The sequence below is a fragment of the Balaenoptera acutorostrata genome, chromosome 7, assembly GCF_949987535.1.
Source record: "Balaenoptera acutorostrata chromosome 7, mBalAcu1.1, whole genome shotgun sequence".
Classification (NCBI taxonomy): Eukaryota; Metazoa; Chordata; class Mammalia; order Artiodactyla; family Balaenopteridae; genus Balaenoptera; species Balaenoptera acutorostrata.
Window position 1 is genome coordinate 1,743,568 of NC_080070.1, and position 24,895 is coordinate 1,768,462.

General features: G+C 36.6%; 1 protein-coding gene across 10 annotated transcripts in view; it reads left to right on the forward strand.

Annotated features, from left to right (window-relative positions):
* Window positions 1–24,895, forward strand: part of LMBR1 (limb development membrane protein 1) — a 163,716-nt gene that overhangs the window by 87,234 nt on the left and 51,587 nt on the right. For 9 of the 10 annotated variants that reach the window (XM_057549899.1, XM_057549889.1, XM_057549890.1 and 6 more), the window contains 6 exons: window positions 13,419–13,499; window positions 14,711–14,787; window positions 15,432–15,509; window positions 18,281–18,354; window positions 18,590–18,680; window positions 19,923–19,989. In XM_057549899.1, the coding sequence (XP_057405882.1) occupies window positions 13,419–13,499; window positions 14,711–14,787; window positions 15,432–15,509; window positions 18,281–18,354; window positions 18,590–18,680; window positions 19,923–19,989 (468 nt within the window). Of the gene's footprint in view, window positions 1–13,418; window positions 13,500–14,710; window positions 14,788–15,431; window positions 15,510–18,280; window positions 18,355–18,589; window positions 18,681–19,922; window positions 19,990–20,859; window positions 22,022–24,895 lie in introns of those variants that run through there. The other variant, XM_057549895.1, reaches the window with a different exon arrangement.

The window sequence follows — 24,895 nt, forward strand, 5'->3', positions numbered from 1 at the left end:
TCAGAACCCTGAGAACCTCAGAACCCCTCCTCAGAACCCTGGATGCTCAGCCTTCGCCCTCTTGCGTGAAGCACCGTGGTTCCTTGGGAGCCCCCTCGGTGGGAGCTGTTTCCCCACAGCCGCATTTGCTCCTCCTAGAGTTTGGCTGGGCTCCTCTTGCTCTCTTTCAGACACTTTGAATCTCACGTCTTTAGACCTGGACCTGATTGATGCCTTCTCCCCTTTTCAGGCACCCCTCCAATCCCAGGCTGTTCCTGCGCTCTCCTGGAGGATGTTGTTTTATCTCCACATTCATGATCATTCTCTCTGCAACACCTATCATAATTCTTGGTGGTTTCAGTGTCCCAGTACTCTGGGAGCTCCTTGACCTCTCTCTTCCAATGATCTCCCTCAGCTGCTTATTGCCTGGGATTATAATGCAGGCCTTGTCATGAGCGGGAGCTCAGGTTCTTGCATAATCTCAAAATCAGTCCTCCTCCTTTCCAGCTCTGATTTTTCTAGCTTACTTCCCACAGTTCTTCAGTATTGAGACTTAATGTGTCATTTATTTATCCTAATAACTTTTCATTACCATCCCCACCCTTTTCCATCATACCCTTGCTTTGTCACAGTTTAAATTCCTGGGCCGTCGTTATAACCGGTCCCTTGTTATAACTGGTCCCTCACGTGCACCCTCAGTCCCCTTTCCTTCTCACTTTGTTGTACTCATGCCTGGCAAGACTCCAGCCTTGCTTCCAGCCAGCTCTGGATGTCCTCTGCACTCACGTCTGTTCACCTCTGACCGTAACTGCCTGGCCTTTCTTTATGTGCGTGACCGTAGGTTCTCCTCGATGACTATTTATATCTTCTCTTTTCTCAGACCTTCTTCACTGTCACTCTCAGGTGATAACTTTGCTTCCTATTTTCTTGAGGAAATAGAAGCAATTATGACAGAACTTGCACGAGCGTTTCCCTTTGTGTGGATTCACCTACCTGCAGCTGCCCCTGCTTGTGCTGCCTCTTCTGCTTACGCTGTGGCTGGACCGTCCCTGCTGCTGGCTACGGTTGGCCCTCCCCTCTTGCACTGGATGCTGTCCCTTCTCACTGATTCTAGGACAGAACTCTAGCCGTTCTACATTTCTCTTACAAAATCAGTTTTTCACCAACTGGATCATTTCCATCAGCATAGAGAATTACTGTGATTTTTCTCAACAGAATGAAAGACCAAGTGAAAGAGAGGAAGGAAAGGAAGGAAGTGTCGATGAAAAACTAATCAGTTGATCTAAGAAAGAAATGGAAAATTTTATTCAAACCAAATTGAGGATTATAACTTGGGAACAGTCTCTCAGAAAACTCCAAGAACCGTTCCTCCTCTTAGAGGTCAAAGCACAGTTGTGTAAGTTTTTGAGACAGAGGGCTGTACATTAAATGACGTATTGTGAACAATTTATACAGTCCAGACCTACACATACAAAGTGAGTAGTGGGTGGTGGGTCATCGCGGTCCTTTACAGGATTAAGAAGGAAGGTTATCTCCTAAGGAGTCGTCTTGTTGGTGCCAGGAGAACGTTGCTCTTTATGGTTGAGCAGGTATTTCTGCGGATGGGGCCGTGTGGTCAATGCATAGTGCAGATACATGGTGCACAGTGTGGGGAGAGAGGCGGCCAAAGGGCAGAGAAAACTTTTTATGTTAACATTTTCCTTGACTTGCCTTAGAATACAAATTTTTATTTCCTCAGAAGGAAGGAAAGCAAATCAATCTATCTTGACCTCCTACCCACTCCAGCTCACCACCTCATTGCTTTCCCACTTTTATAGCGGAACTCCCAAGGATTGTATTCTTGTTGGCTTCATTTCTGTGCTTTGAACGTTTGGCTTTGAACTCACTTCTGCCTCCACGACTCTCCCGAAGTGCTGGTGCCAGGTTGGCCACGAGTTCAGAGTCCTCATCTTACACTCCCCTCTCCTTGAAATAGTTTTATTCCGCTTGCTTTTCAGTTTGCTACTCTTTCCTTGTCCTTCCACTTAATGGGCTGCTGCTTCTCAGCCTACTTTGCTGAGTTTTCTCTGTGTCCATTCCTTCTTCACACGGGTCTGCCTCATGCCTCGGTCCTTAAACCTCTCTTTTCTGTTTGCCTGCCCTCCTCTGGTTGTGTCCTTTGGCCGCATGGCTTTATGCCACCTGTGTGCTGCTGACCTCCAACTGTGTAGATCCAGCCTCCTAGTAGACATTCCACTGGGCTAATTGGCATCTTGAACATATCTAGTCCAGGATCAACTAATTCCGCCTCTGTTAGAGTGGACCCATCCCTGTAGGTGGCAAATCCATTCCTCCAGGTGCTCAGGCTAATTCCTTGGCGTCTCTTTCTCTTAATTCCCATGTGGATTCCTTCGCAAAGCTGTCAGCTCTCGCTTCAAAGCCTCTCCAGCATCTGACCACGCCTCACCACTTGCACTGTCACCACTCTAGTCTGAGTGGCCAGTCACCTCTTGGTTAGATTCTGTAGTTTCCTAGTGGGCTGCCTGCATCCATCTTTGGCCTTGTGAGTCAAAGAGAGCGCTTGAAAATGTAAGTCAGATCTCACTTGTTGGCTCCCCGTCTGTAGCTTCTGCATCCTCTGGCTTCCTCTCCTGCAGTCTCCTTGCTGTTCTTTTCTCATGCGGCCTGCCCCACCTCTGCCTCCTGCCTTTCAGGTCTTTACCTAATGGTCCCCTTCTCGATGGGCTTTCCCATGCTGTGAGCCTTGTGGCTGTGATTTCGTAGTGCCAGGCCCACCTCCACCCTGGCACTTCTTTCCCCCTTCCTGCTTTATTGTTTCCATGGCACTTTCCAATCGCTGACATGCTGCTCACTTTTCATATATTGCCCATCTCTCCACCTGGAACAGGAACTCCACAGGGCAGGGATTTTTGCTTGTTTTCTTCCTGATCCTCTGATACTGCCAGACATGTGGGTTGGTAGTAAATATTTGTTGCATGTGTAAATGGATAGATGAAAAACACGCATGGTGGATGGTTGTCATTTTACCATAGATGTGAAGAAGGAAGAAGTAAAATTTGGTGATAGCATAAAAGACAATCACATGGAAGAGTATTTAGGAAAGCCCATAGTAGAGACCTCTGGAGACAAACCAAGATTGAGGGGCTGGAGGTGTTAGTGAAGAAGCAGAAATAAGGTGATTGTCCCCTATTGTTAAGCCATGAAATAGGAGCAGTCACAATCCATTTCTACTCCAGGACCCCTGAAGAGTAGCCCAGCAGAAAGTCTCATTACATTGATCGTGGTAGAAAATCTTCCGTAATTCCTTCCCAGGACTAAGTTATATATTTATCATTAGCCTGCTTAAGTGTTTAAGTTATGCAGCAGCATTAATTGAAATAATTAGCTTTTGTGTGTATAGCCTATGGGTGTACTGGGTACCTTTAGAAGCACCATAATGAATAGGAATTATTTTTTGTTGTTTAAGTTCAAAACCTTCACAGTTCTTTTAATGTAATTTATTAAAAAATATTATAGCCTTTGAACTTAATGATTCAATTTAGTTTTGTTAGGTACTATTTTCATCTTCATGATAAAAAGTTAGTATATCACTTTTGGTGGCAGTTACTTTCCTGCTTCATTCTAATCTCTTTTTTAAAGCTTTTTCTATTGAAGTTGATATTGATTCTTTATTTTTTTTTAATTTTTTTTTTTTTGATTCTTTATTTTTAAGAGCACAGAAGATGTACTTGTTTCATTTTTGCTGAGTGTCATGTTGCAGTACCTTTGTATTCTGAAAGGTAAAGGATTGAAAAAAACGACATACCTGAATTTTTTGTGGAACTAAGTGACCTGTCAGAAGCATTTTGTCACCATCAGTCCTTGAATCTTGCTGTTTATAACAAAGCTGAGTTTGCCAGGCAGTCTATGCTTGCTTTAGAGTTCTAGCATCCTGTCGGAAGCTTTCCCATTGTCATTGGCAAGACAGTTAGCTATATGATGTCTTTCACATAACACCTGTAATGGTATAAGGAAGCTTATGTTGGGTTTTATCTCATGTCCGCTATGTTACTTTCATCTTGACTTTCCTTAGGCATTCTTCTGTAGTCTAGCAATGGTTATTCTGTTGGTTATACCACTGAAGTGAGACTGTCTCAGATTTAGCAGACTCTGGCCCACTTCGAGAAATGTTTGGGCTTAGTGACAGGCTGAAGGTGATCAAATATCAGCTTTCATCACAAACATACATAGCAAAGATTGTTGACACTGAATGACCCTTTTTTGGGCAATACTGTGATAGAAGAAAATATTTAGTAATATCTTGACTTTATGAACTAACAGAAAAGAGTATTAATTCTACTGGTAATACTAATTAAATGGTTTCTAATAAGGTATCAAAATTTGGGTCCAAGGTTCTGAAACTGTGAGAGACACCTTGTTAAAATTTATTCAGTTTCTTGGGCCATATAATCACTTTTCATGACAATAAAATATGACCCAGATAATGAGATGATGAAGGGATGAAATGAATTGACTGAAGAGATACAGTATTAGTAGATGAGGAATCCTTTGGAATAACAAACTATAGAATAATTTAAGAGTTAAGTACCATATATTCTCTGAAATTTAGAGAAAGAGATTTCTCTGTATAGATGATCCAAATTTGTTAGCAGAAGATGAATTAATGCATACGAGCTGCTTGTTCAACCACACTTATGTGGAGGATGGTGTTCCCGAGAGTAGCACATATAAAATAATCTTAGCATCTTATCTAGCTTAAGATCTACCAATAACTTATAGCTAAAGTAGAAGAAAAAAGGCCAAACCATTACTTTAATTGTACATAGCTTCATATAATGTTCCTAAAGCTGATTGTTTAATACTCTCCATCTTGCTTGTGGTCATTTATAATCAAAGTATTTTGCATTTTCAAAATTGTGTTGAATATCAAAAGTATCATATTACTTGGTTCTATAATTAGCCATATTTTTGTGGATATGTCAGAAGTAAATAGAAACTATTATTTTTAACAAATGTTAGCACTGCAAATGGAATAGAAATAGAGTTTTTGAGTATGCGGGGTTGTCTATCTCCTCTGTAGATAGTAATAGTATTTGTTCATGCCCAGATAGATGCTTTAGAGATTTCATGGCCAGGCTTCAGTTTTCAAAATCTTTCTGGGGCCTGTCTAATCATCAGTGGCTTTATGGTGTACAGTAATTGGTGTTTGCTTAGGGGATGGAGACTGTTCATTCTATGAATTATTAGGAGTCTTGGGCTTTAACAACTAACTTGTTTGTCTGAGTGACTAGAAATAATGAAAAGTACTTGAGTGACCTCACATTCTTGGTGATAGAAATAACTTTGGTCAATTTAAAGTACTAAGTATAATGAAAATTTTAAAGAGTTACTTAGATAACAGATTTTCTAATCAGCTTTCTTTTGGCTATATGCTAAATTTAAAAGTTAAATGAAAAAATAATGTTTATACTAGAGGTATCTATTTCCAAGTAGTATTCATTATGGCACTAAGTTTAGGGCACTGAATTGTTTATGGTACTGAATTGTTTAGGGAGATTGTTTTATTGCTTCTTATTCTTTGAATTGTTTACATACCCAGTTGGAGATTTATGTTTGTTTTTTAAAATATAGCATTATACATTTTACATTAAATAATTAGTGTCTGTCCTTTAATATATGAATGCATGTCAGTTAAGGCTCTCTTCCATATTAAGAAAAGGTGTGGGCTTCCCTGGTGGCGCAGTGGTTAAGAATCCACCTGCCAATGCAGGGGACATGGTTTCGAGCCCTGGTCCAGGAAGATCCCACATGCTGCGGAGCAACTAAGCCCGTGCGCCACAACTACTGAGCCTGCGCTCTAGAGCCCGTGCTCTGCAACAAGAGAAGCCACCGCAGTAAGAAGCCTGCGCACTGCAATGAAGAGTAGCCCCTGCTCACCGCAACTAGAGAAAGCCCACGCACAGCAATGAAAGACCCCACGCAGCCAAATATGAATAAATAAATAAGTACCTAAAAAAAAAAAAGAAAAGGTATAAGGACAGCTTAATTATTGAAGAAGTGCTGGACTTTGGGAAATTATGTTATCTTGCGAGCAAAATATTTTCAATACCACACTAGTTTTTCAGTTTAAGAATAAAGCTGGGAAAAGTTGCCTTCAGCTATTAGTTTTCCTGAATCCAAAGAGATGGGTGGGGCAGGATCAAAAATACTCATTTGATCAAAGTTATTGGCTCTGAAGATATTCTTACCTGTGTAAGAAAGATGAAAGGTGTTGTTTTTATTGCATGCTAGTAACAGTGTAATTTTGAACTAATTGGTGGTGAACTGCCAATCACCTAGGGGGAATGCAAATAGATACTCTTACAATTTCCTTTGAGGTAGTGAAGTCTTACGTTGAGGCTGGAAGGAAAACAGAATAATACCGTTAAATTGACCTTAAATGAGCTGCTTTGTGGTTTTCTTGGCGAATCCCTTTTTATTTTTCATGACTAGTCCAAACAGGTTTTGTCTACCAATTTGACTTATTGACTAGACAATGCTGACATTGAATATTTTAGATTCATTTTGAAGTAAAGTAATGATAATACAGTTCTTTAGGATATTTTGATCACTTTGTTGCTGCAGCTTAAATTTGTGTAACATTCCAGAATTGTTTGCAGTGTATCATGATTCCTTACAAGAGCCATCATTTCCTTCCAGTCATTTATGATAGGATATTCCGCCCAAACAAGCTTACTTTTCTCACTTAGGTAGTGAGATATATAGTAAAGGATGGTGGTGTCTTTGAAAACTGTGTTATTCCAGATGAATCTAGTCATTTAAAAAAGGCGTAATTTCTTTGAGGACAATAAGAATGTATTCTTGATTTTAGTATGCAACTCAGTCAGTGTTTATTAACTACGTATTGTGTGCCTAGCATTGTGTCACCAAAAAATAAACACACAGTGTTATAGAAATATCACTTTAGTTATTTTCCTTTGAAAACATTGATTAGTCTAGACATCTGTATTGAGCTTTGTAGACATCACACCCACAAAGTAGGCATTTATGTCTTTTCACTTAATTTTACATTGGCAGCAGGAATACTGTCTACTCTGATTCCCTTTCAAAATTCTGAATATTCATCAGATTATTTTTTCTAGCAGTGAACTGGTTACTGGAATAATGCTTTTCTTCACAAGTATAGGGAATGAAATGTAGTTTGGAATTGTATTTGTAATTTATCAGATATAGAAGTTAAATGAGCATTAACTACAGATACATACCATATAATTTGTAAAGAAATGGGATAAAAAGTAAAATATACTTATCTCTAAGACTATTATATTCAAAGATACTTGAAAATCTTATAATGCTATGCCATCTTACTGTAAATCTCTTTGTTATACAGAAATATCCGTTAATTCTGTAACTTACATGTTTCTCTTTTTGTTTTGGCTGCTAAATTTGTAGTCAAAGTTTAGTAGTTTTGGGTCACACTACCTGAATACATCTATACTATCTTTACCCCTGTTCTCTTATAAACTATATACTGGCAAGTAAAATGATGAAACTCATGAGCTCTGGAAATAGTGTATAACATTTCAGTGGTTTCAAGACCTCAGGTTCTCCAAAAGAGAGAGAGTATTGGATTTCTCTCTCTTTAGTGATGGACGGAAGTGAGAAAGGAAATGCAGTGGGGAATACTTACCTTTCTTAGAAACTTGGGGTAAGACTGAAGTTTTGTGATTCCACAAGAGGGCTTAGTGCATTTGTACCCTGCTGCCTTGGGTTGTTGGCCTGAATCCTCCCTTAAGTCTTTCTCCCTTTGAGAAAGGAGCGCTATTTGTATCTTGAGAGATGCCAGAGCACTGAGTCGTCTTTCTCCTGAGTCAATATTTCTGGTCAGTTCATCTGTACTCCCCAAGAACAAAAATTACTGGGCCCTCCAGATGTTTTATCACTGTTTGAGCGACTGTCTGCCCTGAGTAGGTGTGAAGGGAAGAATAGCGGCAGATACAGAAAAGTTACCATTCGCTTAGGACTGAGTGACGAAGGCCGAGATGAATAGCGAGAAAGTGTGATTCCAACTGAAGTTAACTAATGGGAGAGACAAATAAGAATTTGTTATTAGCCCCCAAAAGTAAATACCAATTTTCAAAGAGATATAATTAGAGTAGAAAAAGGATTGCCTAGAATGTGGGAAAAAACATTAAAAATTCAGTAGACAAAAGATGTGACAGTCCTTGTGGTAGACAGAATAGTGTCGCGCGAAGGTACCCAAGTCCTAACCCCAAGAGCCTGTAAACATGACCCCTTACATGGCAAAAGGGACTTTGCAGTGTGATTAAGTGATGGGGGTCTCGAGATTATCCTAGGTGATCTGATAGGCCCGGTGTCATCACAACATTGTTTTTTTTAAATAAATAAATTTATGTATGTATGTATGTATGTATGTATGGCTGTGTTGGGTCTTCGTTGCCGTGTGTGGGCTTTCTCTAGTTGCGGCGAGCGGGGGCTACTCTTTGTTGCGGTGCATGGGCTTCTCATTGTGGTGGCTTCTCTTGTTGCGGACCACGGGCTCCAGGCGCGTGGGCTTCAGTAGTTGTGGCGTGCAGGCTCAGTAGTTGTGGCTCGCGGGCTCAGTAGTTGTGGCTCTTGGGCTGTAGAGCGCAGGCTCAGTAGTTGTGGCGCATGGGCTTAGTTGCTCCGCGGGATCTTCCTGCGTCAGGGCTTGAACCCGTGTCCCCTTCATTGGCAGGCGGATTCTTAACCACTGCGCCACCAGGGAAGTCCCACAGCATTGTTATAAGTGAAAGATGAGGCAGGAGGGTCAGAGAAGGAAATGTGGCAGTGGAAGCAGAGGGTGGAGTGATCTGAAAAAGGGACCATGAGCCAAGGAGTGCTGGCAGCCTCCAGAAACTGGAAAAGACAAACAGATTCTCCCTTAGAGTCCCCAGAAGGAACACAGTCCTGCTGACACCTTGATTTTAGACTTCTGACCTCCAGAACTGTAAGATAATACATTTGTATTGCTTTAAGCCACTAAGTTTGTGGTAATTTGTTATAGTAGCAATAGAAAAATAATACAGTCCTTCTGCAAATTGAATTAATCATCTGGTAGAATCAAGTGGAATAACTATTTTGTGTCACAGAACAAAAGAACAAAGAGAAGGAAATCACTAATGAAATAATAGACATGGACTACAGAGCTAATATACCTAGTCTAAGTAATAGACATCTAGGAGAAGAAAAAAGAACAAGTAGGAAAAAGTAAATAAATAATAGAAGAACTGGTCAGTGAGCTGAGGAAAGACTTGAGTGTACATTAAAAAAGTCACAGAGTCCTAGGCAAGATTATTAAGCAGGAAATAAACAGATCCAGAGTTATACGATTCACGAATTCCAAGAATAATGATGATAATAATAAAAAAGATTTACAAGCTTTCACATAGAAAAATTACTTACATAGGAGAGAGAGACCAACATCAAACTTCCCTTTTATAACCTGTTAAGGATTATTAAATAATCTGTAGTCTTAGGGGGGCAGGGAAGATTGCAATTAAAAACTCATATATTTCCAAAGATGTCATATATCTATTAGGGCACAAAAAGACATTCATTTATTTATTCATTTTATAGCTGTATATTTAGTAACTAGGTACTCTTCTAGTCATTAAGGATATGGTGGCTTCCGTACCATTGGAAAAATTTAGTAATAATCTCAAACTAAATATTTTTAAAACAATCTCAGCACAGTCCAGAACTTAGGAGGGGTGAGTGGAAAGCAGTGAGAGAATGGTTTTAAAAAAGTGTTGTGAAAGCTTCACCTTGGTGTGGGATAAGTTACCTAGTAAGGTTTCCCTGTGGGGTTAGGTTGAAAAAAACATAAGTCTAAGTATATGTGTTAAGAATGAGAAAGTAACCACTGAAGTGTCAAATTAACATGAGTAAAAGGATAAACAGAAATTCCACTTGCTAGGGAAAGAAGAAATAATGAACAAAATAAAATAAACAGAAATTATGAAATTACATGAAAGAAGAAAGCACCAGTCTTCATAATAGACCAACTTGGGGATGGCAGAATTCAGTCCCTGGATGTCACTGTTGAGCTGCTGGAAAACCCACTTTGAAGCCCACTCTGTGTGTAATCTTCCAATTACATGAAATTATTTTCTTATTTTTTAAGGTACTTTGAGTTGAGTTTTCTGACTCAGCAGAAAGCATCCTAATAATACCCCCCATTTCACAGATGAGAACACTGAGGGTCAGAGAAGTATAAACCTAAAAGAAGGAAAACTTGAGAGGAGAAAGCCATAAAAAATTTTTGAAATTTAGCAGACCTGAGAGAATTTTAGAAGTAACTAATTTAGCAGACCCAAGAAAGCTGAATCCTAAGCCATCTGTGCTTGATTTATATTCCAGAATCCCCTAAAGTTCCCAAAAGTGGTACTACCAGACACCTGTGAAAGTGGGGATAAAGTGGGACAAGTTAAGATAAGGAGGATTGGTGAAAAGCCTGCTTATGAAGCGATTTGATCCCCACATCTTTCCCCTCCATCCAGGGTACCAGACCACTGCCTCTTCCCCACCTCAGCAGTAGAGGGAGGGTTATTCTCCAGAGAAGGTGAGACTGTGGCCTGGGCACAGATGGGGGGAGTGGAGGATGGGATGAGTGCTTACAAACTAAATGTGTGAGCTCCCATCTCCCTTCACCTGGACAACCAAGCTTTAATACCCCAAGAAGGAGATCAGAGAGTCTTATCTGGGGAATCTGTCTACCCAGGAGGAAATCCTCACACCCTGCTAGCAGTTGGGTGTCCATGAAAAACGCAGCTGGATTACCCAACAGGAAGTCTTGTCAGGTGCCACCCATGCAATCTTAGAGTTTCAAATTATCATTTTTAGTGCTTCCTTCTTAAATATGAACAGACGACTAAGCCTTACCATACTTAAGAGAAAGACCTCTCATGGGAAAGTAGGGGCCAAAACAAACAAACAAACAATAAAGAACCCCAGGGGGAGATGGAATATGCACAGGATAAGAAAAAAGTAAAATCTATCATCAGTATCCTGTGAGAGACTGAGATTGCATCCATGAGAAGAGCCAGGATTCCATTAAAAATGGAATAGCTAGTGAACAGAAAGGGCCTCTTGAAATTTAGAAATGATAATGTATCTAAAAGATTGGAAGTTAAAGAAAATAGGTCAAAAATGACAACCACAGGGAAGAGTTAAGAATAGTAGAGGACCAGTTCAGGAGATCTAACATCCAACTAATAGAATTCCAAGTGGGGAGAGGAGAGAAAACAGGAAGGAGGAAATGACAAAATCAAGAAAATTTCTCAGCTCTAAAGGACGAGAACTTGGAGATTGAAAGTGCTCACTCAGTGCCCAACATGGAACATGAGAGTGACTCACCGACACTGGGACAAAGGCCGACACGTTCTCTCAGGGAGAATGAGAAGCAGTTCACACTCAGGTCCAGGAGGAAGAAGAGCTTCAGACTTCTCAGAGCTGACACTGGAAGCTGGGGGGCGGTGGAGCAGTGACTTCACGATTCTGAAGGGTAATTAATTTTGAACTAACTAATAAAGAATAATAAGCTCGTAAACACTAAATAAAAAGGTTCCCCTGCTATTTCTTGATTTTCCAGCATTAAGTTAACTATTACCTGGCAGCTATGGAAGATGAGGGTTTAAGTCCCTGTAAACCACATACCTTTTCATTCCTCATTTATAGTTTTTAAATATAAAAAAATAATTTATATTTAACCAAACTTTCATATTCAGACTTGTATAGTTTCCAAAAAATTACCTCCCATTCACCTTTTCTTCGTAAGCTGCTGGAGGAAATAAAGACATTTGGGAGGAAGGTTTAGCTTCGAACTAGTAGTAAATGCATAAAAAACTAAGCAAATGTAAAAAAAAAGATTAATTCTGGGGGTGGGAAGAAGAATGTTATGGAAGAAAGGAAAGCTAATCATAGTTTATTACATGGGTAAGTGGCAGAGAGAATTTGTATTGTAATAATGTAGGCATTGGATATTGCTCTAACCAAAATTACCAATACGATGATATATGAAAGGGGGGGATGAATGTAAAGAAAAGCATTAAAGACACTGAGGGTCATGATGCAGTGATAAAAGGTGTGATTCATAAGGAACATGTTACAGTCTTATAGGAGCCCCCAAATCTTAGCAAATACAAACGCATAATGAAAAAATTCTTAAAAACTGAGAAAAAACTATTCAAAGTACAGTTGTAGTGGGGGATTTTAATTTGTCCATTTCAGAATTTAGCAGTTAAAATAGAAAGAGTATGGACATATACAAACCACTGAAGAAACAAGCAGAAAATATGAACATGGTGTACATGTTAAAGTAACAATGGGAAAATATTTTTTACCCATCATATTGGCAAAAATTCAAGAGTTACAACATCCACTGCTGGGGAAGAGATTGGAAAACACAGATCTTCCTTGACTTACGATGGGTTATGTCCTGGTAAACCCATTATAAGTTGAAAATATCTAACCTACCAAACACAGCTTAGCCTGGCTCACCTTAAGTGGGTGCTCAGAGCACTTACGTTAGCCTACAGTTGGGCAAAATCATCTGACATCAAGCATATTTTATAATAAAGTGTTCATAGAAATGTAAATTATTATAATAACTTACTACAATATATCACAATATTTGGGGGGAAGTAACTTTTAAATGTCTCTTAAAACTGTAAATGCTCATATCCTTTGACTCAGCAGTCTGAATTTTGAGACTCTGTCCTACAAAAATAATAGAACCAAAAAGTACTGGATGTTCATAGAAAAATGTTTGTAGTGGGAAAAAATTGAGGAAAACCTGAATATTCATAAATGGAATAATTCTGAATAAAATTGAAGGACATCCATATTCTGGAATTATTATTCAGCTGTTAAGAAGTTGGGGCTGTCTGTCAATGTGGACATATCATTAACTAGGAAAGCAAGTGGTGAAATAATGTCTGATTTGACCCATTCTTATAAAATACATGGTAAAAACCGTGAGTATGATGTGTATGTATGTTATGAGTATGTACATGAAGGTGAAGAAAACCTCACCCAAGCTGTTGACAGTTGTCACGTTAGGGAGGTGGGATGAAGAGAGGAGATCTTGATTTTCTTTCACTTTTTATAATAAGCACATGATGCTTTTGTAATCAATGAAAAATTAATAATAGATCAAGTAAGAATTTTACCAGAGTAAGAAATTTTCTAGGAAACATGTAGTGTTTAATCAGCAAGAACTTGGAAGTTTTAAGGAGTAAAGAAATGGATGTACTTTTCTGTGAGTCACAGCAGCCCTTGTTTTCATTATTAGTGATCAGGATTTGCAGTGTGTTTTTTATATTTTCATTAAATGTGAGGGCTGCCTGTTCTGGGGTTCTGTTGTTATGTTTCTAAAATGTTTTTGCTTTTGATAGGACTGTCTTCATCAGTGGAACACAATATAACGGAGTTGGAACAAGAACTTGACAACGTAAAGACTCTTAAGACAAAGTTAGGTATTGTACATTTTTTTCCTTGACTTATGTATTGGTCTTGGTTTCTTATTAAAGACTTTACTGTAGTCTGGAATATTTTTTAAAATTGTGAAATCTCTATGTTACAAGCTTTCAGTCTGTCCAAAGCTGTTAATAAAGATTGTCTTTTAGTTTGGGGAGGGGATGAGCATGTATTTATTCACTTTTTGTTGTTGTTTTGTCTGTGTACAAAATGACTTTTCAAAGATGATGATGTTCCAAAATATCACTCCACTATCTTTTCACTTGTATTATTTCTGATAAGTAATCTTCTGTTATTATTATCTTTTAATGTCTTTTTTCTTTGTATTTATCCTTCTTGAGATCTGTGACACTTCATGAGTGTGTGGCTTAATGTCTTTCATCCACTTGGGAAATTGTTGGCCATTATCTCATCAAATACCGCATCTGCTCATTCTCTTTTATTTCCTCAGACTCCAGTTATACATATGCTAGACCTTTTTACTCTTAAATTTTTTTCTTTATTTTCCCTCCTTTTTTTTTTGGAAAATAAGTAAACTGCTTTATTTGCAGAAATCATAATCAGTTATTTAAAAATCCCTTTGGAATCTGCAGAAAAAGCTAGAATGACTTCGATTTCCATTATTATGGTAGCTCTCTAACATCTTCATACACATTTCTTTTTAAAAAATTAAGTTTGATCCATCTTTTCCAGTTGTTCATGGCATAAGGATTGGTGTGTTACAAGGTAGACCTTTGTCACTAGAAATAGAGGTTTGCTTCCAGCCTTTAGAAAACTGGAAGTGTTTACCTTTGGGATGTGGGATTAGAGGGGATTCTTACTCATGTTACCTGATATTTCCAGATCTCTATCAGTGTGTAAATCTATCATTATAATAATATGTAAATTTAAAAAAGAAATACAAATATTACTATATTTTCAGAGTAAGCTGTATATCCACAATATGTTTCATCAATAATTGAAACGTCTTTACAGTGCTAAAATTTGAGCATCACAGGATTGAGATGTTTAATGTAGCAAACTGATTTTAAAATTCTGATTTTTATAGTTTGTGGAGGAAAATTAAAAATAATTTATGTTTTTAGGAAAAGATAATTTATGTAAGAATAATACATACTGGTTGTATTAGTAGGGAATGAAAATGTGAATCTGGGGAGAAGTTTTGGAAATTACTGAAACTTTTATTATATTTTGTTTTTCCTTCTAATAGAGAGGCGCAAAAAGGCTTCAGCATGGGAAAGAAACTTGGTGTATCCTGCTGTTATGGTTCTCCTTCTTATTGAGACAGTAAGAATTTATTTGCCTAGTTAAATAAGGCAGATTATTTTTTATTTACTTTAGCATTTGTGTATGGCAACTCCCTCAGCTAAATGGTTTCAGGTAAACTGGTTTTCTATCAACAGGATTAAAATCCATCTATGCTTTTATTTGTAAAAACTCAATAGAGCAAAAAATGAAATTAATGGTAATTTTGAAAAGTCCTCAAGATTATCTATTTCCTCATAGAAGCAGGAAATTCATTCTTTTGTTTCAATTGAAAATTAAGAAGAGACAAAGTGTTGCAGATACCCTGATCAAACTCTGTGATAAGATCTGAAAATTATGTTATTAAATTAGTTCTGATAACATTTTAACCATTTTTAAAATATGTGGAGTTGTGGGTTCCAACTGGTAAAATCAGTTAATAAATGGATCTATATTAATAGCTTTTTTCTTAAGCTTTGAGATTATAATACTTTGCAGAATTTTTACGAATTTATTCTGGAGTTTTTATAGTCTCATTACTTCAGGTTTATATGTAGAGTTTTGGTCTTGACTGCTTTTCCTCTATTCTGAAGCATACATTTGGTTGGTTACTTAGATTTTAATGTGTGTGTATTGACAAAATATCTTTGAAATTCAAAACTGATGGCTTACTTTTTGTGTTGTAGTCCATTTCGGTCCTCTTGGTGGCTTGTAATATTCTTTGCCTGTTGATTGATGAAACAGCAATGCCAAAGGGAACAAGGGTAAAGTAAAATGCTTTAAAATGTCTTTCTTTTGCAAAAGTATTCTGTGTGTATAAACTGAGTGTTTCAAATAAATAAATGAAAACATTCACCTTTCTGCATATATATACTTCAAGTTGTATGAATTTCTTTATGCAGTGAGCTTTCATAAACAGTGTTTCTGAACTATATTTTTTGTTTCTGATTTCTTATTTTGGATTGTCTGGCTTTTTAATCAAGTATCAGAGTTTCCTTTTACACTTTGTATCAGAGTTTATCTTTGTTTTACTGAAATTCATATTTGTGATCCTTTAAGAAAATGTATGTTCTGTGAAATAGTGAGATATAAAGAGTTTATTAGATGGATTCATTGCGTTCGCAAAGGATCCAAATATGTGGTTGTAAGGACTCATGCCTCAAAGGAGTCATTTTATGAACTTGAGTCAAAATGTTCAGTTGCTGGAGGAGAGTCAGATATACATCTTTTCATGAATTAACTTAATTTTTTCTCTTGTTTAAAAATTCATGATTTTATTAAGTTGCATCAATTAGTCTATTTAAATATATTCTCCTTATGGAAGGTAGTTTCCACTAAATATTCATATATGACATACTTTTTCTAGGTGTCTCTATAAACTTTTGGATACTTGAAGTAGCATTTAAGTTTTGACATTTTATTACACTTTTCGAAGTTAGCACCTTTGTCATCTCCCATAGATATGACTTCAAAACTCTTCCAAACTTTTCATGCTTTGGGGGAGGGAAAACATTTCCCTTAACCCTTTCTAGGATCTTCTGGCTGGTCTAAGAATTAAATTTACATGAGACAGATTAACAGGAGAAAACAGAATTTAATTATGTGTATGTGGGAGCCCGGTAAGAATAATGAGACCCCAGGACAGGTTGGGCAATTGAGGCTTATATTCCATCTAAGAGAAGGAGAAGGGGGTAGGAGCTTGGAACTTCAAGCGGGAGGAAGGCAATTCACATGGAGATGGAAAAGCAGATGTTCGGTAAACAGAGGGGACACAGAGAGGCCTTTGGTCTCCAGGTCTTGCCAGGTTCCGTCTACCACACTCAGCCCATACTCTTTGTAGCTGTCTCTGGTGATAGTGCTCCGCCTGGACCAGGTCCTTCGTCTGAATTCTTTTAGGCAGTTAAGGGGTGAGGTGGGAGTGGCGCTAAAAAGAAAGACTTAAGGAGTCTTCTGTTTCTTAAAAACAATCAGCCTAAAATGATCCTTATGCCAGAGAGACAGCTTTTGGGGTGCAGATTTTGCTTCCCTACATGCCACTTCTCTCTCTGAACCACACAATACACCTTTTCTCTCATAGAAAAAAGCCAATGTTTATCTTAATTCCTTTCCTTCAGTCAAAGATGAAGCTTCTTTCAGAAGCTAATTCTTTCAGCAGTATTCTCAGTTTAGCTCCCTGCCCCCAGCCTCTTCAGGACCTTGTGCCATCTCTCACTGCCATGGCCTCTCCACCACTGCGAGCCTGCCAGCTTGCTTCAGGTCTGTCATTCCACTAACGAAACACAGCAGTGAGCAGTCCTCCTCCATCCACAGCCTTGTCTTTTGTCTTTTGTTTAGACCCAAATCCATTGATCAAGCAGAAGTCAACTACTGTGTTGACTTCTATCCATTTTTTAACCCATTTTCTTATACCACATACTAGGTGAGGCCCAAGCCCTGTGGTACATTTTTGTACCATTCCTTTCGTGCATAGTACAGAAGGACTTATATGTGGTATGCTCTTTTTATGATTGTGTAAATAAATCAGATCATCTTAATCTTGCCTGTAGGCCTTCTGTTGAGACAGAGAATATTTCCAAAGTGTTTTCCATCCCAGTTAATAAGCTTTCTGTTAGCATTATTCATTTTTTCTTCAAAAGATTGACAAAAGTTGGTAAATTCTTTGTCCATTACCTTATTTATATATGAAATTTCCATGGGTATTCTAACTTCTTCATGCCTATATTAGATTGTATAAATAATATGATATTATTTATTGGTTTATTTTTTTATTAAGCTGACTTTATATTCTTAATTATCCTGGTATATCTGTTAGATGTAATTGAAGCTGATAGCAAAGTAGTAGTTTGTATTCAGAGAGTTTCTGTAATTAGTATGCTTTGAAAACATTGTTCCTACTTCAGTAAGAAATGATTTTTTGCCTGTCTGGCCTCATTAATAAATATTACTTTTTCTACTTGTTTTGTTAAGTTCTAGATAAAGATAGGTTTTGAGAATAGGTATGATGTTTAGGGAAAAATTTATAGCATTGCATTTGGAAAATGTGTTAATTAAATCCCTGAATTCCCAAGGAAGATTTAGGGAAAGGAAACTTTCAAGAGTAGTAACAGGATATGTGCATTCACTTTCTTTCTTTGCTTAGCTTCCTTTTGACATATTTTAATTGTATAGTTTTTATATGTTGCCTTAGTGTTCAGACAATTATGTGTTCTATTCTTATTATACTATTATATTTAAAAAAAATTTCTTCCAAGAATATTTAGGATTTAACAATAATCATATCATTTTGATAAGTAACTTAAATTATATTTGAGATAAATCAGAAATGTTTTGAGCTTGTTAAAAGTGTTAACATGTGGTTGAATTAGTTGATGAATTCAGTCTCGTCACGTTTTATTTTCGTTTGAACGTCTAGATGTTACTCCAGGGTATTAAATGTTCCTAATTTCAACTGTCCTATATTTATGAAACAACAATTTTAGGGAAACCAAATATAATAGTGTCATTGAATTCTGAAAAGTGTTTTTTTTTCCCCCAGGGGCCTGGAATAGGAAATGCTTCTCTTTCTGCTTTTGGTTTTGTGGGAGCTGCACTTGAAATCATTTTGATTTTGTATCCTTTCTTTAACTGAAGTTCTGTCTGTTAACAAGTTTTCTGTCTAGTTTTCTGGGACAGTGGTAATTTACTAAGACACTTTCCTGGAAGAAAAAACAAGTCAGTCTTCCTCAAGCACTCCAAGTGGCATTTTGTTTTGTTTTGTTTTTCCTTTCGGCCTTAAGATATTTTGGAGACAATTGAGAACTTAAGGAAACACATTCTTTGGAGAGTTTTTCCTTGATTCTCACAGCTATCTTATGGTGTCCTCTGTTGTCGGTTTCTATAGCCTCCGATTTTTTGGAAACTTTATTCCCAAGAAGGATGACACAACGATGACAAAGGTAAGGTAAAGTCTTAGGTGACTGTGCCTCCCTTTTGCCTTCCAAGACAAACAGACTGTTTTATTTAGTAATCGTGGTGAATGGTTCATTTGCGGTTCTAGGTATTTGTTTGTAAGTTGCGTAAACACACACACTGGAAGATTTTCAAAATGCTGAATGAGTGGGAAAAGGATGTGCTCTGTTTAATTTGGATGGCATCCATTCACTTGTAAATGCATAGAACCGCAGAGCTTGTTAACTAGCTATAGACGGCTCCTGAAAGGACTCTTTTTCCTACAAAGAAAACGTATTGCTAATGAGTAACTTTGATTGTGCTGACTGTACTTCAGGGAGCTTGTTTGAAATCTGAAGAACTTAGTTGCTACAAGTAGTAGAGACAAAGTATTTCAAATTTGAATAATTAAAGCAAGACGGAAGAGTTCTATTCAGAAACATTTTGTAGTCTGAGGCTAATTTGACTTTCTACAATATGTCATTGGCTTTGGAATAACAAAGGCTGTTATCTTATATAGTGACTGCATTTGTAAAATATTCCCACAGGCTGACAATGAAGAATAACAAGAGCTGCTGGCTTCTTTTCTTTTTTATTATATATTCCATATTTTCAGCTTATTCTGAAGGGGAGAAGTTATTTTTATATATCTTTATCTAAAATGCTATGACTTCTTGAGATACTTAGCATCTAGTTTAAGTAATCATAAGTACTAAGTAGTATTTTCAGCATCTCTTACTTAATATGAAAGAGTAAGTATAGGATATATTGAAAATTACTAGAATTTAGGTGTTTTGGATTTCTAGCTTTTTGGTATTAAATCTTATAATAGTTAAACATATTAGAAGTAGATATTATCTATCTTGAGCAGTAGTCTTGGCTTTAAAAGTAGAGTCAGAAGTATTAAAAATATTAATTACTTTTTACTTGTTAGGCAAACCTTTTTGAAATCAGCAACCTCAGTCAATAATGTAAAATGCGTTGTCCGAGGTGTGAAGTAATTTAAGTGTTCTATAACTTTATATTTGTGTCAGGTACTGTAAATATCTTCTAGAACTCACAGATAGAACTTTAAATGTTTGTAGAAAAGTTTCTGTTCTCTTTATTTTCTATATTGAATAGTATCATTCAGAAGTTAGCAAAGTACAGTAGGTAACTGAAATGTCCAGTAACTTGCCAGAATGTGAATGGATTTTATTTATCCGTATACTGTGTAACTGCCCAATATTCTTTCTGATTTCTCATAACAGATCATTGGGAATTGTGTGTCAATCTTGGTCTTGAGCTCCGCACTGCCTGTTATGTCAAGAACACTGGGTAAGTTTAAATGAGAACTTTTCATTTAAAGTCAGTAGCTTTTCAAGTATCAAACTTCTTGCTAAACTTCTAGTTTCTAAACTGTTTTTCAAAGAGATCACTCTTTGAAATATATTATTCCCTCCCACATTATTTTATGCTTTTACTTCTGTAATTCATTTATATACAGAGCTGTACCAAAATAAGCACTTTTATCAAATAAAGACCACTTATTTTTTCAAGTACTTAGAAATAGTCCTTGTCCAAACAATAGACTTTATTTTTTTCATTGACTAAGTTTTGGAGTCCTCTAGTGAGGAAACTGTGATTTTTTAAAAAAAAACAATATTTAATGTCTAGAAAATACTAAACTAATTTTTTCTACGTGAAATGTTTTTAAAAATGTGTAATTTAGTATGTGGTTTAAAAAATTGAGAATGTGTAACACTTATTTTAAGCTGCTTTATGTCCCGGGAATAGACTTGAAAGCAGTAAGATCTAGGAGAGCACGCACTGATTTAAAGGTCATCCTTTAGTTCTTCAGCTTTTTACTGGCTTGTGATTTATGTAGTTTTCTTAATTTTTCAATTCACAGAGAATTTTGGTCATCATTTAAAAGTAAAATATTTCCACTTTGTCATTGAAATAGTTGAATAAATCTTCCTTCGTTTGGTGTTCTTATCTTTTATAAAGCACTGTTGCAGACTGTATTCTCAGTTCTTGGCTAAATATTATTTCAGACAAAAATTTCCACTAGGCAGTTCTGTTCCGTTTTCTAGACTTAGATTTTGACTTGAGTGTTCACAAATGATTAGGAAAATCCCATTATTCAACCTTAGCAACATGCTTATGACAAAGATTGCAAGTAACTTTGAATTGCTTTTGTTTTAGCGCTTACGTGGCCTCCATTATTTATTCAAGGCCCACAGCTGTCGGGGATGCAGGCTGTGCCAGGAAGGGTATAAGCTTTGTGGTCATCTTCATAATGCTTACAGAGAAGTTCATGTTTTAATACAAGTGAAATCTAAATGTAAATGTAGAAGGGACCGCCATTCCACAGACTAATACAAAGCTCATTTACTTAGAGGTCTTATTTCTTTTGTGTTTGCATTATAGGACTTGTTATCGTTTTGACATCTGCTTATGGTGTGCTAATCTTGAAAATGCCATAAATATACACTTTAGTAACTTGATTTGTAGCTAACTGTGATCGTTTGTATTATGGCAGTCCAACAAATAATTTCTGTGATATTGTAGCCAACCTACCATTTTATCATTTATGAAATTCACTGTGCTCTGTTATTTAAGATTAATTGTTAATAGTAATATATGGATTTTATGGAAGAAAATTACGTGCTGAGTACAGTTTTAATACAAAGAAAACAAATTAATGGCAAAATGTGCTTTTTGAAGATCAACAAATTAAATTCCTGAGTAGTTTGCCATAGAGATAAATAAAAAGAAGAAAAAGAAAGATGGAACAATTAAAATGCAGCTAACAAATGCCTGGACCCAGCTGTCCAAACAGGATTAATGGAGTGCATTAGGGTACAGTGAGTCATGTGGTGCTTTGCAAAATATCAACACGCACTGCACTACATGTTATGCCCAGTGGCACTGAATAGATGAAAAGAAATAAATACGTTAAACAGATTCATAGAGGCTTTTCACAGTATTAAAAAAGCAAATTTCTAGACTAAAAGAAAAAGCTTTATTTTAGTATTATGGGAAATGCAAACTAGAGAGTTACTTTGTAATGCCTCTATTAACCCTTTAGAATTGAGTCTTTGATTTTAAGAAGATAAAATATAGAGAATTGTCATGAATATTATCTTAGTGTATAACGGGATTTTGATTTACTAGCTGAAAAGCTTATAAGACTAGAATAGAGGATGTATTTAACAACCAAATTCCAAGCTGTGAAATTTTTCACTCTTTCTCATTGCCTCTCACAAGGAAGTCCTGACCCTTAGGGTGCTCTCCTTTGCTCCTGTGAATTCAGCCGGCGTTCTCAGTTAAATGAGAAATGAAGGAGCAAGGAAAATTATAATTTATCTGTATAAGTGCAGTTTTTCTCTTACTTTAGTAATTTTTAGTGATGATTATAACTTTAATTGTAAATTGCAAGTGTATTGAATCCTGTGTATAAAATGATTAATTTGGTGATATTTTTGCTTCAAAAATGAAAATGTTTTTTAAAAAATTTAATTTGCCAACTGCTATTGCTGCATCATTGGTATAAACTATAGCTTTAGACTTGAATGCCTGGTGTGATATGACAGATTTATTACAGAATTCCTCTGAAATAGCTTCTTATATTTAAATATGGAAGATTTTATACTAATTAAAAAATTACCACTAAGTAGATTTTACAAGCATATCACTTGCCACAAAGAATTAGGTTGTGAGGAGCATTTTGGCTATGTATTTTTAGCCAAATACAATTAATATCGATGATAGTTTTGTTGTCCATTGGAAACACAAAGAATCTGTGCGTAACACTTTTTATTTGAAATCTTTAAAACCTTTTAAAACTGATGCCATGTCAGTGGATATGCTTTCCAAAACGTTGTTTTGCTGCCTGTTTAGTGTTCAGTTTTGAAAAATCCAACATTTTGAGGGATATGATGTCCTTATTTTTAGCAATCAGTTTACTCTTTGGTATAATAGACTCTCAAGGTGATTAGAGGAGATGGTTCACAAAGTGAAAATAGAACAGGCTCAAACCTAATAAATTATCTATAGAGGCCCAGACTTTGCTATAACAAAATATTTTAAAGGCAGCAGTGAATTTTGTGAGAATAGATTTTGCGAGATTGCTGACATGTTCTTGGTTATGCTTAATCAAGAAACAACTGAGAGATTGACAGTTTTTACATTATTCTTTATTTGAAATCTCCTTTAACAGGAAAAATTTTCTCAGATGCAACCAATAGACTTCGTAATACTTTTACTAATTTCCATTTTGAAGTTATTTTTATAGTTAGTTGTATTTTCATCCTGAAATTCTTTCTGTAAATTTTAAGTTATTCAAGGCCCAAAAGCAGATTTTTTTTAATACACTTAAAACAAAAAACACTTAACCTTTCAAATCAGCTTGGATCTATTTTTAGTATTTCCATGTATTTCTCATTTGGGTCCCATATAGTCCATCATCTTGCAGGATTTAAAGTGTATTATTCTCTTTTGTTCCTTGATGAAGGGACTATGTTTAAAAACTGGTCCTTTACGGGAGAGGTCTTTATTTGGGTTTGTAAATACACTAGTAATCTTTACCCTGAGCTTTCCCTCTCCAGTGTGAATCAGAAATAAATGATGCTTAGACATGACAAATGTGAAATTGAAGTATAAATCTTAATATATATTCCTAATTATGGCTTTGATGTAAAAATAATTCTAAACCCTGTATTGAAAATTTCTCCGCAAAAAAATTGTGTATGACTTAATTATATTCTGTTATATTGCAGAGAGTAATAAATGAGTGGTAAAATTAACTTTTGATTGATTACTAATGTTCTTATACCTGACCAATAAATTTGTATATCTAGTTAGGATTTTTAATTATAAAGGAAAAGTATTCTGTGTCAAATGTCTGAAAGAAGTCAGAGAGTCACTAATGCTCACTCCCTCAACACCCCCGTTCCCAGTGTCCACTTGTCGTGTCCTTCTGTTGCTGTTCTTGTTTCAGAGCACATAGTCCTTCTTGCCTGAGGAAGTATCGTGTTGGCCACATATTCTAAATAACTTAGCCATCTGTTGACATACGTTCAACTCCCTTAAGTTTTGATTTGTTATAAAATATTTTTCATATGAAATTAATTCCAGTTAGGATTATTTAGTTGGAGGGAGCCTTAAGATGTAATTTTTTAAATGTTAAGAATTAAAATGTTACAATGAAAACTAGAACGTAAACTACAGTAAGGGTCTAATTTCCACTAAGAATCAAGACCCCCAACCTGGCTGAGAATACTTAATAGTACACCTATACATGGCCAACTCTGAGACTGATGAACAGATTATCTCCTTATTTATAGGAAATTTTATTTTTAAATTAATTTTTAAGTATGTACATGAATAACTTCTTATGAGGAATATTAAAAACAGATCAGGCTCAAATTCCTTTTGACCGCCACTTTTTTTTTTCCCCCCACACTATTTTAAATATTTACTTATTTATTTATTTTTGGCTGTGTTGGGTCTTCGTTTCTGTGCGAGGGCTTTCTCTAGTTGCGGCAAGCGGGGGCCACTCTTCATCGTGGTGCGAGGGCCTCTCACTATCGCGGCCTCTCTTATTGCGGAGCACAGGCTCCAGACGCGCAGGCTCAGTAGTTGTGGCTCACGGGCCTAGTTGCTCCGCGGCATGTGGGATCTTCTCAGACCAGAGCGCGAACCAGTGTACCCTGCATTAGCAGGCAGATTCTCAACCACTGCGCCACCAGGGAAGCCCCCTTGACCACCACTTTTATTTTTATTTATTTATTTATTTAACATCTTTATTGGAGTATAATTGCTTTATAATGTTGTCTTAGTTTCTGCTATATAACGAAGTGAATCAGCTATACATATACGTATACATATATCCCCATATCCCCTCCCTCTTGCGTCTGCCTCCCACCCTCCCTATCCCACCCCTCTAGGTGGTCACAAAACACCGAGCTGATCTCCCTGTGCTATGTGGCTGCTTCCCACTAGCTATCTATTCTACATTTGGTAGTGTATATATGTCCATGCCACTCTCTCACTTCGTCCCAGCTTACCCTTCCCCCTCCCCATGTCCTCAAGTCCATTCTCTATATCTGCATCTTTATTCCTGTCCTGCCCCTAGGTTCATCAGAACCATTTTTTTTTTAGATTCCATATATATCTGTTAGTTTACGGTATTTGTTTTTCTCTTTCTGACTTACTTCACTCTGTATGACAGACTCTG